We start from the raw sequence: 19,162 nt of genomic DNA on the forward strand, positions 1-19,162 counted from the left end.
GGACATCAAAGGGGGCTGTCCTTGACAGTGGCTACCCAAAGTCAACATCTATTAGACAATAGCAGTATCCCTGTGTTCTTGTATGGGATTTTAATGGGGGAATTCTTTGCACCATTAAACATTTAATAATAGTTTGACCACCTGCAGAAACTGTAGCCACACTTCCAGGTAGAGCCTAGGAGCATCACCACCTTGGGTCAGGTCTAATATGGGCTATGTGTGTTTCAAGAATGCCCCCCACAGTTCTTCTTTTTGTCAAGCCTGTTCAAACAGGATTTACTGTCAATGCCCTATTAGAGTGCTTGTAACCATGCATACACAACAGAATTATTTCTTTACCAGAGAGAGCTCAATGGGGAAAAAAGTAAAAAACATCGTCCAAATAACAAATACTTGGGAACAATTTGCCAATTCAAATGTTGAGCTTCCTGGAGGGCAACAGACAGGTGCTATGCCTAAATCTTTCCTCATCTTGGATATCTATTTAACAAGCCAGAGAGTTTTGATGAACGTCCAGGGTCTGATTAGGGGCTGTATAATTAAGTGTAGGCAGATAGCTCATCATTCTCTTGGAAAACTGATCCCTGGGGAAGGGAAAGGAATTTGACCCAAGGGTATCTGAAAGACCGGAAGGAAAAACTCAGGAGTGCTCCAAAAACATTTTGTTCTCTTTGCCTTTGATCACGCACGCCAAATTGGCCGAGCCCTTGGAAGGATACAAATCTGACACTTTTTTCCCATGCTGCTAATTAAATGAAAGGAGTGGAATATCACTTCATCCATCCAGCAAATATTTGAGTGACTAATTACCATATGTATGTATCAAACATTGCGCTGCAGTTCTGTCAAAGTGATTATTGAATTATAATTATGGTGACTTTTCAACTTAAGATTTTCTTTGAAAAGGCACAAAAAAATAATTCTGCAGGATTCTTGGAGCTGTACACTTTTAATTCCTACAAATTCTAATGAATTAATTTGAAATCATTCAGAACCAGTTCCAAGCAAATGTCTGGCAAATAGGAACTGAACAAAACATCTTTGTATTGCTAAATAGTACAGTAGCATTCTTGCAGAAGAATAACCGGAGCACTGTGCACCTACAGTGGTGTGCAGTGTTCTGAGGCCTGTAAATACAGCTCCATTTCTTAACAGTTTATAGTTAGGAGGAGGCATGTACATGCATTGCAGACATGACATACAAAATGCATCCAGACAAATGAGGGTGCATTGTGTAGCATGTGCAGCCCATGCATTTAATATACAGGAAAAACAATGTCAGTCTGTTTGGCTGAGATCCAACCAGAGTGAGAAATTAAAGAAATTGGTGAAGGCAACAAAGGAGGAGCAAGTGAGAACTTTTAATAAAAAATACTTATGAATAACACTTTCTTTCCTACAATGACTAATACTCACTGGCATGGCCTCTGTTTTCATTAGAACAGACAATTCACTGTGTAGTATGTGTACATCACATACATGATAACCTAGGTACTTTTAGACATGGCATCTTTGTTGCTTTTGTGTACATGTGGATTCTGATAATGCATTTCATATAAAATATACATTTTAATAGAGTCCTTACTGATGCAAACCTTGAATATATTTTGAGTTAAAGTTATGTGATGACATTGGCTACAGTGATTCTTTCACTCATGCAGCACAGATGGGAACTAGAGAGAGGGGATGAAGTTGAGTTCCCTGGTTTCATGTTTTGTATACATGCTGTGACTTTCGAAAGTGTTTTTAAGCCTCCAAATTTGTTTGTTCAAAGGGGTTAAAGAAAAACATTTGTGTATGTGAGCATGCCGTGTGCACATGGAGGCCTGAGGAAGACATCAGGTACTCCTTGAGACAGGGTCTTTCATTCAATCTGCCACCAGGCTGGTGGCCAGTAAATCTTAGCAAGTCTCTTGTCTCTAGTTCCCACAGCACTAGAGATTGAGGTGTGTTGCCACACCTTGCTTTTACATTGGTTCTGGGGATCTGAAGTCAGGCCCTCTTGCTCACATAGCAAGTACTCTTTCCCACTGAACCAACTCCCTAGCCAAGAAACATATTTTTAGCCCTTATAGTGCCATATAACTGCCCTTCTATTATTGCTTACCATGGGTTTCCCTGCAAGATGGAGCCTAATTAAAAGACAGACCCAGAGATGGAAAGAAGAAAGAAATCCAGCCAAGCCTCACACAAACTGAAAGACAACTTAACGTCTATGTACAGATCCTGTCCAATAAAATAAAATTATGCTATAATGGTATTTGATATGTTCATGCACCCCAAATTGCTGTTTGTGGAACTGCTGGTATCACGGCAAAGGCTGCCCTGTTCATATGTTCTTCTCGGCCCGTTCTAGCCACCCAAACCTTGCACTATTAATTTTTTTCCTGAAGCAATTTGTCATGACTCTGACACCATTCACATGAAAGGTGACATTTTAACAAATAGGATTGTCGTGTCTATGAGATTTATCTTCGCTGTCCTCAACACTGTCATCCCCTGAACTGTGGACTGGCGAACATGAAAAGTGTAGCCTCTTTTGTGCTGTGTGACAGCTGGAGAGTTCACCGGCAAAAAGCCCTTCCTGGGGTATATAATCTGTGAAGTGCCTTCCTGGGGTGTACAAACTGTGAAGTGCCTTTTCAAATAAAGGTTTAATTACACTTTGCAGTTCGGAGCCACCTTCTGGTTTTAGTCTAATTTAAACAAGTGTTTTTCTTCCTTGTGCCCTCTGTTCCTTTTACTGAAACCTTTTAAGTCATAATATTTAAAAGTGTGACTCAGATCTACCTATGATGTCATCAAACAGGGACTTGCCCAGCCAGGACTGGGAAGTGTGGAAGATGTTTATCAAAATGTAGAAAAATGGCAGTTGAAATTATTTTCTTCTTAGCTTTTATTCCCAGTTAATCACTAACATTGAAATGCTGGTCCATAAAAAGATGTCAAAAAGAATCTTACAAAATATGTACATTGATATTTAAACACCTCAAATACAGTCATGAGAAATACATTATTCTAATAACGTGCCATTCTAAGTGAGAAACTCAAGTGAAAATCAAATGCTTGGTAAACATTTAATTGAAATACAAAATTGTCTTAAGATCTGTTGGCAATATTTACTCCTCATATTTTTGACATTTACTTTTAATTAATTAAAATTCATTAACTAGTATCTTCCATCCCCATGGTTACAAAAGTAGAATACAGACCACATGTGAGGCCCTTGCTTCAATACCCAGAACCTTGTCCAAAATTAGAGGTTTTTTTAATCTTTTTATTGAGTTAAGGCTGCCGTGAGCAGTGTAGAGCATAAGGAGAGTATTTGGTAATTATTTCCATTTCTTGAGCCTGGGCTCATGCTGTAACCCACCGGAGCTACCCTGAAATCAACAGTGTATCCCAGAGTAGCCTTGAAATCCTGAACCTCTTGCCGTAGCCTTCAGGGTTCTGGAATTGTAGACATGAGCCACCAGGCCTGACTTCAGTATTAGTTTATTAGATTATTTTCATTGGACTATAATGAGTTATATATTTTTGTAAAATGTCATCCAAGTTGTTAAAAATATATTTTAGGTTATTAAATGAAGAATTCTAGTTGAGTTTTGTAATTTAAAGTAGTTATTGAAATTTTTGTTGTATAATTAAACATTCCACATTATCTGTGAAAATATTTCTTAACTTTAAAGTGAAAAATTCAAGGGATCAGGGGAATAAATAAATTACTTTTTTGGTATTTAGTTTTTATAGTGGGCATTTATCAAAATTCAGTTTTTACTAAAGCAGCTGCATGTATGAATGTCTATCTTTGACCGTATGCACCAACATTTAAAATTTCACTTGATCAAGAATATATGACTTGGGGGGAGGAGGAGAAGGGTGGGAGGAGGGGGAGGGAAATGGGAGGCTGGGAGGAGGCAGAAACTTGTTTTTTTTTTTCTTTTCTCAATAAAAAAAATAATAACAAAAAAAAGAATATACGACTTTGTCGGCTTTCTGGGGGTAGCATTGTTGGTGCCTTCTAACTTTTATCCGTGGTGATCTGATAAGACACAGGTGTACACTGATATTTTTTTTTTGTATCTGTGGAGGTTTCCTTTGTTTCCGAGTATGTGGTCAATTTTCTAGAAGGTTCCATGAGCTGCAGAGAAGAAGGTATATTCTTTCCTATTTGGGTGGAGTGTTCTATAGATGTCTGTTAAGTCCATTTGCTTCATTACCTCCAATAATTCTCTATTAGGTTTCTCTCTGATTGACCTGTTCATTGGAGAGAGAGGTGTATTGAAGTCTCCTACTATTAGTGTGTGTGGTTTGATGTCTGCCTTGAGTTCTAGTAATATTTCTTTTACATAAGTGGGTGCTTTTATATTAGGGGCGTAGATGTTCAGGATTGAGACGTCATCCTGTTATGAGTATAAAGTGTTAGGAGTATAAAGTGTCCATCTTGATCTCTTCTGATTGATTTTAGTTTAAAGTCAGTTTTGTTAGAAATTAGTATGGCCACACCTGCTTTTTTCTTAGGACCATTTGCTTGAAACACCTTTTCCCAAACCTTTACTCTGAGTAGATGCCTGTCTTTGTGGTTGAGATGTGTTTCTTGCAAACAGCAGAATGTTGGATCCTGTTTTCGTATCCAATCTCTTAGCCTGTGCCTTTTTATAGGTGAATTGAGACCAGAACCTCCAGGAAGAGCTAATACCTATACTCCTTAATGTATTTCACAATATAAAAACAGAAGAGTCATTGCCAAATTCCTTTTATGAAGCTACAGTTACCCTGATACCAAAACCACACAAAGACCCAACCAAGAAAGAGAATTACAGGCCTATCTCACTCATGAATATCGATGCAAAAATTCTCAATTAAACACTGGCAAACCGAATCCAAGAACACTTTAGAAAAATTATTCATTATGATCAAGTAGGCTTCATCCCAGAGATGCAGGGCTTGTTCAACATACGCAAATCTATCAATGTAATCCACCATATAAATAAACTGAAAGAAAAAAACCATATGATCATTTCATTAGATGCTGAAAAAGTATTCGACAAAATTCAACACCCCTTTATGATAAAAGTCTTAGAGAGATTAGGGATACAAGGGTCATACCTAAATATAATAAAAGCTATTTACAGCAAGCCAACAGCTAACATCAAATTAAACAGAGAAAAACTCAAAGCCATCCCACTAAAATCAGGAACACGACAGGATGTCCACTCTCTCCATACCTTTTCAATATAGTGCTTGAAGTTCCAGCAATAGCAATAAGACAACATAGGGGATCAAGGGGATTCGTATTGGACAGGAAGAAGTTAAGCTTTCGTTATTTGCAGATGATATGATAGTGTACATAAGCGACCCCAAAAACTCTACCAAAGAACTCTTACAGCTGATAAACAGCTTTAGTAATGTGGCAGGATACAAGATCAACTCCAAAAAATCGATGGTCTTCCTAAACACTAAAGATAAGGAAACAGAGAGGGAAATCAGAGAAGCATCACCTTTCATGATAGCCACAAACAGCATAAAATATCTTGGGGTAACTCTGACCAAGGAAGTGAAGGATCTATATGACAAGAACTTTAAGTCTTTGAAGAAAGAAATTGAAGAGGACACCAGAAAATGGAAGGATCTCCCCTGCTCTTGGATTGGGAGGATCAACACAGTAAAAATGGCAATTCTACCAAAAGCAATCTATTGATTCAATGCAATCCCCATCAAAATTCTTCACAGATCTGGAGAAGACAATAATCAACTTTATATGGAAAAACAAAAAACCTAGGATAGCCAAAACAATCTTATACAATAAAGGATTGTCTGGAGGCATTACCATCCCTGACTTCAAACTCTATTACAGAGCTACAGTATTAAAAACAGCTTGGTATTGGCATAAAAACAGAGAAGCCGACCAACGGAATCAAATAGAAGACCAGGACTTTAACCCACAAACCTATGAACACCTGATTTTCGATAAAGGAACTAAAAGTATACAATGGAAAAAAGAAAGCATCTTCAACAAATTGTGCTGGCAAAACTGGATGTCAACCTGTAGAAGAATGAAAATAGATTCATATCTATCACCATGCACAAAACTCAAGTCCAAATGGATTAAAGACCTCAATATCAGTCCGAACACACTGAACCTGATAGAAGAGAAAGTGGGAAGTACTCTACAACACATGGGCACAGGAGACCACTTCCTACGTATAACCCCAGCAGCATAGACATTAAGGGCCTCATTGAATAAATGGGACCTCCTGAGACTGAGAAGCTTCTGTAAAGCAAAGGACACTGTCACTAAGACAGAAAGGCTACCCACTGACTGGGAGAAGATCTTCACCAACTCTGCAACTGACAAAGGTCTGATCTCCAAAATATATAAAGAACTCAAGAAACTAGACCGTAAAAGGCTAATCAACCCAATTATAAAATGGGGCACTGAGCTGAACAGAGAATTCTCAACAGAAGAAGTTCAAATGGCCAAAAGACACTTAAGGTCATGCTCAACTTCTTTAGCGATCAGGGAAATGCAAATCAAGACAACTTTAAGATACCATATTACACCTGTCAGAATGGCTAAAATAAAAAAACACCAATGACAGCCTTTGCTGGAGAGGTTGTGGAGTAAGGGGTACCCTCATCCATTGCTGGTGGGAATGCAAACTTGTGCAACCACTTTGGAAAGCAGTGTGGCGGTTTCTCAGGAAATTCGGGATCAACCTACCCCTGGACCCAGCAATACCACTCTTGGGAATATACCCAAGAGATGCCCTATCATATGACAAAAGTATATGCTCTACTATGTTTATAGCAGCATTGTTTGTAATAGCCAGAACCTGGAAACAACCTAGATGCCCTTAAATGGAAGAATGGATGAAGAAAGTATGGAATATATACATATTAGAGTACTACTCAGCAGTAAAAAACAAGGACTTTGTGAATTTTGCATACAAATGGATGGAAATAGAAAACACTATCCTGAGTGAGGTAAGCCAGACCCAAAAAGAGGAACATGGGATGTACTCACTCGTGTTTGGTTTCTAGCCATAAACAAAGGACATTGAGCCTTTAATTATTGATCCTAGAGACGCTAAATAAGGAGAACCCAAAGAAAAACATATAGGCATCCTCCTGAATATTAACCTTCATCAGGCGATGAAAGGAGACAAAGACAGAGTCCCACATTGGAGCACCAGACTACAACCCCAAGGTCCAAATCAGGAGCAGAAGGAGAGAGAACACGAGCAAGGAACTCAGGACCGCGAGGGGTGCACCCACACACTGAGACAATGGGGATGTTCTATCGGGAACTCACCAAGGCCAGCTGGCCTGGGTCTGAAAAAGCATGGGATAAATCCGGACTTGCTGAACATAGCGGACAATGAGGACTACTGAGAACTCAGGATCAATAGCAATGGGTTTTTGATCCTACTGCACATACTGGCTTTGTGGGAGCCTAGGCAGTTTGGATGCTCACCTTACTAGGCCTGGATGGAGGTGGGTGGTCCTTGGACTTCCCACAGGGCAGGGAACCCTGATTGCTCTTTGTGCTGAGGAGGGAGGGGGACTTGATTGGGGGAGGGGGAGGGAAATGGGAAGCGGTGGCAGGGAAGAGACAGAAATCTTTAATAAATAAATAAATTTAAAAAAATAAAAAGAAGCACACCATAAAAAAAAAAAAGAATATACGACTTTGTGGGAAATGCAGTCCGTACTTCCCCCTGTGCTGGTTCAGTGAGCGAGCGAGGCAGAGCTCTCTCTCCACAGTTCCCAGCCTCTGCCTCGGGAGTCCATAGATCTAAATGCCTGCTGACTTATGCACAACAGAAGGGGAGAACACTGGACCAGGTACTGGAAGACCAGGCTTGCCTATGCTTCCTTTGCAGGAGCCATCTTCGGTTTCCGACTTCAGTAATGACATTTCGTGTGCCGTAATTATATATTCAGTGCATGGTGTGCTTCGGAACCTGCTCCTCCCATGTTCTTGGAGTCACTTACTTCACCTAATTAGTTGCCCCGCGTTCATCCCCCGTCCCTGTCACTGTACTGAGGGCCCCAATGGTTCACCCCAGCTGCTTGCTGCTCTTCCTATTCTCACCGGTGGCGGTGCTATTCGCACCAAGGCTTTCTCTCTTTGAAGTCCAGCCACACTACCATGTACCTGCCCCACAGAGATCTGCAAAAACAGCTTTTCCTATCCACTCTACTCTTATTGCCAGAAACCAGTCCTTCACTTGTCACCTGAATGAACTACTGTGAGTCTCCCAAAAAGGACTCGATTCCTTGGCCTTCCTGCAGAATCTGGTCTCTAGAATCAACTAAACGCATCTTCCCAAATACATCCCTGACTATAACCCTTCCTCTGACCTCAAGCCCTTCAGTTAGTACCCTCTGCTTAGACACAAAATCCAAATATTTTGGTTCAAATGCTTTAGTGCCTACTTCGTGCTCTACTCGATCTCCCATAATTCTCGAGAAACTGTTTCAGGTGTCCTGTGCCTCCAGACTCTCATACAAATGTGACAGTCTACTGTAATATTATTATATTTCTTGTATCTGTTTGGAAGAGTATTCCGTCAGTATGCAACTCACCAAAGTTTTTCCTGAACCAGACAAGATGCCTTTTTTGCCTTTTTCTATTTGCTAGCCTCATTCTTAGAAGTACTTTTATCATGATACTTGGTAATTCTGTTTAGGTGTCTCTTTTCCTTAGTAGATTCTAATTTTTCTGAAGGACAGGACTATTTGCTATTTGTCTTTTGTTTTCTAGCTCATGGGTTATGCTAATAGAAGGCCAACAATATCTTACTAATTTGAGAGATGAGTGGATGCTTTATTGGGTATATGGATAGATGGATAAATGGGTGGGTGGGTGGATGGATGGATGGATGGATATATGAATGGGTGGGTGAGTGGATGAATGGATGGATGTTTTCTCTCTCATGTACTTCATCTTTGATAAGCTATTGCCTTACATCCAAGAGCAATAAGCTCCTTTCTTAACTCTCAACAGGTGTTCCTCCGGATTGAGTACCTCTTATGCAACACCTGAATCCTACCTAACTTTGTGTAAATGAGATACTTCAAGACTCAAGCGAATCCCTTCATTCACTGTTCTTTCATGATATCTTGTACTTATTTGCACTACAAAAACTCTGGAACTTTTAATTGTAATTATTGCTTTAAAACATCTGTCTTCTTCCACAGACTTTGTTACTATGGAGGACTGAAGGTTTTTATTCATATTTACATTCCCAACATAAAGGATAACAAAAGACAGGTGACAGTAAATGTCTGCTAAGTTAATTCACAGAGCATAACTGGACCATGAAATGACAGTGTGCTTGGGAGTTCTGTGACCTGGGAGCCTCCAGACAAAGAGCAGATGCTGCTGCCTTCTTTGTGGCACTCATGATTCACAACCTTTTTTTCTGACTCTTCGCTCTTCTACACAAAGGCCCCAAACCTTGTCCAAATTGTCATTTTATGCAGGGTACATTTTGACATTAAATTAAACCCCTCATGACATGACAAGAACTAGAATAAGAGAGGGAACAGGAAGAATAACAAAATCAGTGTTCACATGCATGTTGACTCCAGCCTTGGAAGGCTAGGTAAACTGTAAGTCTGCTCTGAAAATGAAGACAGATCACTCCAGATGCCATCTCCTAGGAGGATGACAATACATTCTTTATTTAATATATATTTTCATTAAGTTAATGTGTGTTTCTTCTATAGATTTGTTATTTTATAACTTATAGTATCTATCTACTAGCTGAAGAACAAAGTTTAAAGTATGCAGAAGATGAAATTATATCATAGGAGTGACAAGAACAAATACTTAGGTCTGATTTTCATGCTGGGATTCCTGAGACACTTCATAAATGGCAAAGAAATCATTTCTTTCATCAAAAGATCTTGACTATTGAATTTAAGAACTCTTTTAACAATTTTTATTTTACATATACAGAAATATATATGTGTGTGTACATATGTAGGTATATATATTTATAGACATGTGCATACCATGATCTATGTGAGTAGGTTAGAGGATAATTTGTGGGAGCCACTCATTTCTATAATGTGGGTCCTTGGTATGAGGTTGTCAGGCTTGGTGACAAGTGCCTCTACCCAGGAAGCAACCTTGGAAGACCAGAAGTTCTTTTATATGTCATAGATAAACCTTTATCTTAAAATCTATGGATTCTTGGAGTAGATAAGAATAGAGTTCTTCATGGATATGAAATATGGAAGGCAGAGGACTCTGAGGTTAGCACCTTCACTTCTATAAGGTGTCCTCTGAAGTCACTGATGGCTGGAAGATTTGAGATCTCACCTGACAGATTTCAAGTAGAATCCATTTTTTTCCATATTGACATTTGAGAACAACTCTTCTCAAAGCAAAATCATTTGTGTAAACAAAGCCGCAATGGTCTGACTGCAGTCTCTGTAAATAATCCAAATGAGTGTCAGTTTCACGTAGGTAAGTGACCCTGTTAAAGTTTAAGGAGCTGTGGGTGGGTGAGTCTTTTAGATGTCAATGTCAGGAAGTCTGTTTCTCCACAGAGAAAGAGTCAATGGCATTGAACAGAGCTTCTCTGGTGAGCAGGTATTCTCAGCATGGATGAGGCTGGTAGACGTGGATGCCTCCTGAGCACAGACCAGTCTGTGTTTCATGACAACACCACTGGGAGCTGGGTATTTATCTCTTCTGAGATTTACCTTTTCCATCTGTAAAATGGAGATATGCATATTATATATATTTTATTAAATACCAAGTGTTCTCCCTTCCTTACCCACATACTCCCACTTGGTCCCCATTTTTTCACACATAGTTTCAAGATAGTGCAGGAGGAGAATTAGGTGCCAAGCTTTAAAATGACATATACTATACCTGTATTCAGTCCATATAGTTTTTTCATTGAGCGAAGAGAGGGTAACAGGGCAAGTTGTGTGTTGTGATGATGACTAAAATAACGGCTTCCAACTTCAAAATGAGTTTAGCACATTACCTTGATATCAGTTCTCTAGTTCATCAACGAAATCAAGAACCTATGGGATTGTGGAAAACATTAAATGAGATTTAAAAAAAAAAAAACAGCACAACGGCTAGGAGTGCATGTGTGAGTTTGCATGTACATGCATTTAGAGGCCAGAAGTCAATCCTGGGAGCTGGCCCTCAGGGGCTGCTTGCCTTGCTTTTTGAGCCTGGTCTCTCACTAAGACTTGGGACTTGCCAGTTAGACCAGATGGCCTGGATGGCCAGCTCCATCCCCTTCCTCGGCACTGAGATTACCAGCTTCTGCCACAGTGCATGGTTTTTGATGTGGTGTCGGGCATCAGTTCCAGGTTCTCATGTTTGCACAGCAGACACTTCACCAGCTTGAGCTGCCCTCACCCAGTCTCTAGTTTTTCTTTCAATTGAAACTAAGACTAAAGATTTTCCTGTGGCTTGATACCTACTGTATTTTCTGTTGTTACCTACCGTGCATGCCTTAATACATTATTTAAAATGTAGAAAACTTAATTTGGGGGCATTGGGCCAAAATAAGAAAGGAAAATAATCTAATCTGGCCTGTCAGTATCTCCAGCCTTTCTTGTCTAGTGGCTTGCCTGTATTGGGTAATCAACAATTCAAATTTGACTCAAAAGAGAAAATACTAATCTTAATCTCTTCTCCCTCCTGTTATTTTAATTGTGTATATTTTGTTTCTAAACATGGTTCTTTGGGAAAAACAGAATATGTTTACTACAGAAAAACACATCCTTTTAGCTCAGTAAGTTTGGAAGCAGAAGTCTGTCGCCACGGTGAAAAGGTAGAGAAGGAGGGGTGTTAATAGACCTTAGCACAGTGGTGATTCGGGTTTTAAAGTATGAAAGAAAACCTCCTTAGTCTCCCCCTAAAACAGCACCCTGAGCTCTAAGTTGGGTTAAATTGGTGAAAGAGAAAGGAGCCAACCATACCATGATCGCTCAGAATGGCCCAGAAGCATGGGAAGTAGGCACCTCTTACCTTCACAGCACATGGGAGCCTAATTAGTTCTCCACTGTTTGGGAGAAAAACTTTGAAATACTTCTGAATGCTTAGTAGCAGAATCACAGACATGTAATCATGCGCTAATCCTTGGCCCCTGACGTTGCCAAAGTGGTACAGCATCAGTGTGCGTAAGAACCTCCAAGGTAAGAATGAGCTGTCATTTCTATTTCTTCTCCAGGCTAATTTTGGGCCCCAAGCAATCACTTCCTCTCTAGACCTTCATGCCATGTCTGAGTTTCTCTCCCTGGATTATTTTCCACACTGTATTCTGGCAGGGTCTATTTATTCTTTCCTGTTCCTCCATACCTATTAATCTGACAAGAGATTGATAAATATTAAATTTTATTTTAAGAATACATATATATGTATATTAGTGGTATATTGCATGTTCATATGAGTATGTAAGTGTAAGCTCATACATGGGCATGTGCCTCTGATGCCAGAGGTTGATGTTGAGTGTCATAGATGTTCATGAGTATGGGCACATATGTGTGTAAGCTCATGTATGGACATGTGCCTCTGGATGCCAGAGGTTAATGTTGAGTGTCATCTTCAGTTACTCTTCACCTTAATTTTGAGTCATGTGTTTTGTTTCTGTCCAAGAAAGAATGATAATTCTAAGAGATTAATACACACTTTACGTATAATACAGCACACAGAGTTTTTCTATGAATGCCTGGTACTGCTTATGGAAATATTCAGTGAATGTTCACACAAAAATGTCTGGGAAGATAAGAAATGTAGAGTCAGGTGCTTAAGGAGGCAAATAGGTGGAATTTGGGGAGTGAGGTGAACATTATTTGAGAGAGTATTTCTCCTCTGAATTGGAAAAGCAGGACACAAACAATAATGTTGATAAGATAAGTGTCTTAGCAAGAATATCCAGAACTGAAGCCAAATACTTTTTGGTATATGAGGGTCTTCTTTCTATGTGTTGCTTTCATTGGTCAAAAAAAGAAACTGCCTTGGCTTTTTGATAGGGCAGAATTTAGATTGGTGGAGTAGACTGAACAGAATGCTGGGAGAGCCATGGCTTTTCTCTTCAAGACAGACGCTGGTTAGACTCATGCCAGTAAGCCACAGTCAAGTGGCAATACACATTAATGGAAATGGGTCAAACTAATATGTGAGAGTTAGCCAATAAGGGGCTGGAGATAATGGGCCAGGCAGCATTTAAATGAATACAATTTGTGTGGTGTTATTTCAGGGTATAAGCTAGCCGGGCGGCCAGGAGCCAGGCGGGAAGCCGCCTGTCGCTGCTTTTACTACAACCTTTGTGTTCTCCAGTCTTGGTGGGAGGCAGACATGATTTTCTCCTGAGAAAGAAGGGTAGATTAAAGGCAAGGTCCTCTGGGGCACAGGGAAGAGTAGGAATGGGTACTGGTTTGCGTGCATATTCTGAGACCCATTCGACCCTGGAAATCATGATGCATGACTGTGTGTTGGCACAAGTGCTCATGGTTTGCTGATTGCTTTCCCAAATGAGGTTTTCAATATTGATAATAGTGTAAGTGGAGCACTGTAGGTAGAAGCATTAAATGTGCACACATAAAGAAATCTAGATTGGAATTCTTTTCTGAAGGCTGCAGTTGGTAGCAAAGGAAAGGATGAAAAATGAGGGGCAGGGAGTCAAAGCTGGAGGTAAGATATGAAGAAATATGTACATATTTAGAAATAATGTAACAGAAAAGTTAAGCTGTAGACTTTAAAGAAGTGGGTGAGCACATGCAGTAGGGCAGGGTGAGTGGAGACAGTACCAAGAGGCTGAGTGGCCAGCATGGGAAGCTGAAGATTAAGATTCAGAGAGAGAGAGGGGTCCTGTGATAACAAGGACCAAAGTATGGGTTTTGAGTAGAAACCTGCTGGAATGGGAAGTGTAGAAGGAGTGTGGGCTGCATTCCCGGTGCCTGGCCACCCGCATGGCTAGCTTTATACCCGAAATAACAACACACAAATTGTATTCTTTTAAACACTGCTTGGCCCATTAGTTCTAGCCTCTTATTGGCCAATTCTCACATCTTGATTAACCCATTTCTAATAATCTGTGTAGCACCACGAGGTGATGGCTTACCAGGAAGGATTTTAACCTACGTCCATCTTGGAGAGGAAAGCTATAGCATCTGCCTCACTTCCCTTCTTCCCAGCATTCTGTTCAGTCTACTCCGCCTATCTAAATTCTGCCTTATCAGGCCAAGCAGTTTTCTTTATTAATTAACCAATGAAAGCAATAGATAGACAGATGACCCACCTACATCAGGGAATGAGCAAAACTAGAAGTAAGAAATAATGTCCATAAACTGAGATATATCAACAGTTGAACATGTACACCATCTGGCTAAATAGAATATCTCAACCCCATGTTCATTCCAAACAAGCTGAAGATTGCTCTCTCAGGAGAGCGACCTTTATGTCTACATAAAGTGGTCCTAGACTACTGTATATTGGCATTTGTCTACAGTGATCCCAGTAACAGTAAGATATGCTTCCATTTCAATATCATTAGGTAGAGACAGCTAGTTGATGTGTTTTACATAGTTGTGTACAGTGAAGACTATTCCACATGAATCAAGTACTTTCTGCAACCGCATCAATGAAACTGTCATTTTTGTTTTATGCTCAATTAGTTCTTTGGCAAACAAATTCATGGCCTCTTTTGGTTCCTTTTTTGTGTGCCTGTGTCTTATGCATGCACCTTTGAGGCAAAGGGTGCACATGAACATATATGCATGAGTATGTGGCTGTCAGAAGTTAATGGCAAGTGTCTTCCTCATGGCTCTCGGTCCTATGAACTGAAACAGGTCGCTTGTTGATCCCAAAGTCTGCTTATTCAGCTAGTCTAGCTAGCCAGCATGCTCCCGGGATCCCCTGACTCCACAAGCCAGGGCTGGCATTACAAGTAGGCTACTATATCGCATATTTTCTTATGTGATCTTCATTCTTATGCAGCATTATCTCAAGACAAGACAAACTTGGGGCTAGCGAGATGACTCAGCAATTAACACTACTTCTGTCTCGTGGGGCTGGAGTTTGGTTCCCAGCACCCATTTCAGGGACTTACAACCACCTGTAACTATAGTTCCAGGGAATCTGATGCCCTTTTTAGCCTCCACAGGCACCTGCATGCATATGGTGTGCTTCACACACACACACACACACACACACACACACACACACACGCACACACACACATGCACACACACACACAAATTCTTTTTCAAATAGATCTTCAATAACTCTTTCATGATGAATGTCAACATATTTTAAATTCGGTTTGGAAAGAGAGGTTTCCACTCTGCATCTGACATTTCTTTCTAAAGCTCTTCGGCCAATGGGGTGTGGCCTGTGCCTTTGTGAGGTTCCCAGGCCTTCTGGAACAAGAAGGGAGGGGTGATAAGGGGGATATGATAATGACTGACTTCCCAATTAATCCTTCTTAACTGTGTTGGGCTATTAATTCAAGAACAAAAAATCTAATTTTGGGTATCTCTTATTGTGCCAGTGTAAGCATTCTTTATGTATTAAACATTGAATAATGTGTATATGTGTGTATGTAAAAATATCTGTATGTGCTATACATATGCTTGTGTATTTCTTGCTTATTTGTTCTTAAATTAATACTGTGTATTTGTTCAGTCTACCCAGCTAGTGATGATGACTGGGTGACCTTTGGGGTTGTGTGCATCCCCGGCCCCCACTGTCCCCATGGGCTGAGCACTTGCTTTGCGACACTCAGGGACAGTCTTTTCTCAGCCGGGGGAATCTGGAGCTTCCCGAGTGCAGGAATGTCGGCACACGCTTCTGCCTACCTCTGGTTCTCAGAACCAGAAATTCTGTGTCTAACACCTGTTTTCAATCTTATGCTCCATTTCTCAAATCTTATTATATCTCTGCCTTTTCACACTTTGTAGTCTCTCTCTAATATTTGTTTGCAAAACATGGACTCATTTGTATTGCTATAATTACTGTGATTTTTTTTTTTTTTTGTCTTCTCATCTGTAGTGGTTCCTCCCTTCTGGCAGCTTCTTTGTAATGCCTGTTCTTCTGCACGGTGCCGCACCATCAGAGTTGAACTCTCAGGGTAGGCATGTCCAGGCGCATTCCGCTCCTGATCGACATGATTGTGTTTCTGGAACCAGAACGTTTTTGTGCCCATGAGATAACACAGCTCTGGCGCAGTGACTGCATTGTGCTTTCTACGCGTTTCCTCTGCCCCGCCCCCGAAAATGAATTTATTCATAGTTTAACCAAAATAGGAAGAGAAGGTCTCCAAGTTTCTCTTCTCCTTTTCTGGGGTGGTGTTACAATTTTGTATGGCTCTCATTTTTAATTACATGCATTTAATCTATCTATTATTCTCTCTTATAACTTTCCAATTTAAGAACCTTGTGTTTCAAGGTGGGATACAGGTATGTAATAGGAATTTTTCGTTGTATGTTGTCATAGTAATGACACATCAAAATTCTCGGAGAAGCAACGACTCTACCGCTGAACCACAGCCTCAGCTTGAGGAGGAATGACCCAGCTTTTCTTTTGTTGTTTTGGGGAAACCGAAGTCTGAAATAGGTCAGGTGTACAACCCTGACGTGGCCTGAGGCCAGGTAATCCTGAAGCCTCGCTCCAGCTCCCCAACTTCAGCCTCTGGGTGGGATTCCATTACAGACCTGTGTGTCTCTACCCCATCCTTATAGGCAGTGCTGGGGACTGAGCCCAGAGCCTGTCATGCATTAGGCCTAAGCTCGCTACACCTGCAACAGGAGATACAGTTCTCAGATAATAAGGAAATATGTACAACCCTGAGAACTGCTCAGGAAAATCAGTCAGGCAGCAAGTGCACCTGAAAAGCTCCCATTACTGCGACATTCCATTCTGATCAGTGTCACCCTGGGCTCTGTATTGCACGTGTATTCTATCAAATGTCTCCCTGTGTATGATAAATGGCCACACAAATGATCTTAGCGAATCCCCCTGAACTACAGTTTTGTTTTTTTTTTTCAAAAAGTACCTGCAGATCAGGACTTCAGGACCAATTTTAGCAAGCCAAATAGCGTTAGTGGCCTAAATGAGATTACGGGTTGTGCCTGCTGAATGCTGGTTTCTTCCCTGAGTACCCAGACTGGTTCTTCACTATGGTGCCTACATTCCTTTGACCTTCAGATAGGTCTAGTATTCAATTGTAACTTATTTTAAAGGTTCTCCGAGGGCAGGCTTTTGTGCCATGGATTTTTGTGTGTAGTGTCCCTTGGGTACCACAGTAGTTATTAAACAGGACTCATGCCTGAGAAAGCCAAGAAATGATCCTATCTAGCCACCAAAACAAGAGTTTTCAGCCAAGCCCCAGAGGAAGAGCGAGATCCATCCACCTACATCCATTTGATAGGCGATCCTCACAAGCCTGCACAGAATCCCAGAGAAAAGCCATTGTTCACAAGTTGCACCTCTGACGTCAAAGGCCCACGGCAGTTGGGGACAGACACTGCCCAGAGTGCAGACACGTACAGATGGTGGCTGTCAGGGGGTGACTCATGCTTCAGATTGCAGCTCTTAACTAGGCAAAGAGGATTACTTTTATTTTATTATTTATTTTTTACAGCCAGGAAGCTGTCTTTTAGTCAACCGACTATGGATTTAAAGGGGCAGCTTGTTATTTTAGCTTCCTTGTTGACAAGGAAGATAGACTAAAAAACTTTAGGTCAGTTTCTGCTAACGCTCAGAGGCTACCACTAAGTCAGAATTCCTGTGTTCAGAGGACCAGATGGCTCAAATACAGAGGACTTGGCCAGCCCATCTGCATTGACTGCATAACCACATGGCACGGGCCTTGCACTTGACAATCAGCTGATCTTACTCGCAGGATTTTATTCACATGAAGAATCCTTTTGTTTTTCTATTTCAATCACAAACGCCCACTGGCTTTAAAAGGGGAGAGAGAGAATGGTATTTCAGAATTGAGACTAAGACAAGCATTTGAGGGAGGAGAGCTGAATATAAAATTATTCAATGAACTGCTTTTGTGGCCATTCATTCAAACGGCCTGACCACTGTAAGCTGTCTTCAGCGCAGCATTGCCAGACACTGTCAGAAATCTCATTGGGTAGAAATGGCTGTGTGCTCAGAATGAGGATCTCATTCATGTTGGCGTGAAGTAACACCTGCATCTTCGCCACGCAGTGTTCATTTAGAAATCTCCTGGTCCATATGCCGCAGCGAAAGGCAGAATCTTTACGAGCACAGTGTGTTCCGGAGTGAAAGGTTAGCGTCTGAGATGTGAGCCTGGTGGCCTGTCACAAGTTAACGTATTTTTCCTAGGGTCCGCTTCCTGGTGGATGAGGGCTATGAAGATCGGATTCTCATGGCACATGACATACACACGAAGCACCGACTGATGAAGTATGGAGGTCATGGCTACTCACATATTCTCACCAACATTGTTCCTAAGATGCTCCTTAGAGGAGTAGCTGAGAGGGCTGTCGATAAGATCCTCATAGAAAACCCTAGGCGATGGCTAACTTTTAAATAGGATGGCTGTTTCTGAACACAGACCTCCGGGGTAAGATTTGCAGTGGATATTCGGTGATTTCAAATCTACTCTGAGACGTTAATCCAAGCTCTATGGGACCAGTGATTGATCACTTCCCTCCTATGAGAAACTGGATACCTATCACAGGGAAAGCTTTGGTGGGGGCTACAGGGCTCAAGTGAGTCCTATTGCTTTACCTTAATAAAACAAATACAAAAGACTATGTTCCCAAGAGTCATTGTGGATGTCTCCCCCCCCCCCCCGACTCTCACTACACTACTTGAGAAAAATTAAAGTGTTTCTAGTTAAGTTGCCCCCTTCTGGAGCAATCTAATGTTTCTTGTAATATTGATGATCCTACTAATTATCATGCTGTTCTTTAATTAATGCTTAATGAATAATATGGCATTTTAAAATCACTTTTGCAACAAGGGAAGTTAAATTCTGAGGCTCTCTTTCCCAAAGGAGATGGCAAGAAAATTACCAGTTTACAACAATAAAAATATTTTTGAAAAGTTAACTGTGTTTTCCATCTATCTATGTAAACTTATAATAAATCAGTTTTGCTGACTCTGGCTTTCCCGTCTCCATTTTTGCTGTTAATTGTG

General features: G+C 40.7%; 1 protein-coding gene across 2 annotated transcripts in view; it reads left to right on the plus strand.

Moving 5' to 3' along the window:
• Positions 1-19,129, plus strand: part of Pter (phosphotriesterase related) — a 62,593-nt gene extending 43,464 nt beyond the window's left edge. For both annotated transcript variants that reach the window (XM_041630812.1, XM_041630813.1), the window contains exon 4: positions 18,344-19,129. In XM_041630812.1, coding sequence (XP_041486746.1) covers positions 18,344-18,554 — 211 coding nt within the window. In that variant the 3' untranslated portion in view covers positions 18,555-19,129. The remainder of the gene's footprint in view (positions 1-18,343) is intronic.
• The last annotated feature ends 33 nt before the right edge of the window (positions 19,130-19,162 follow it).

This window comes from Microtus oregoni, unplaced genomic scaffold, assembly GCF_018167655.1.
Source record: "Microtus oregoni isolate MIOR12 unplaced genomic scaffold, Mior012 000035F_ref0000213, whole genome shotgun sequence".
Classification (NCBI taxonomy): Eukaryota; Metazoa; Chordata; class Mammalia; order Rodentia; family Cricetidae; genus Microtus; species Microtus oregoni.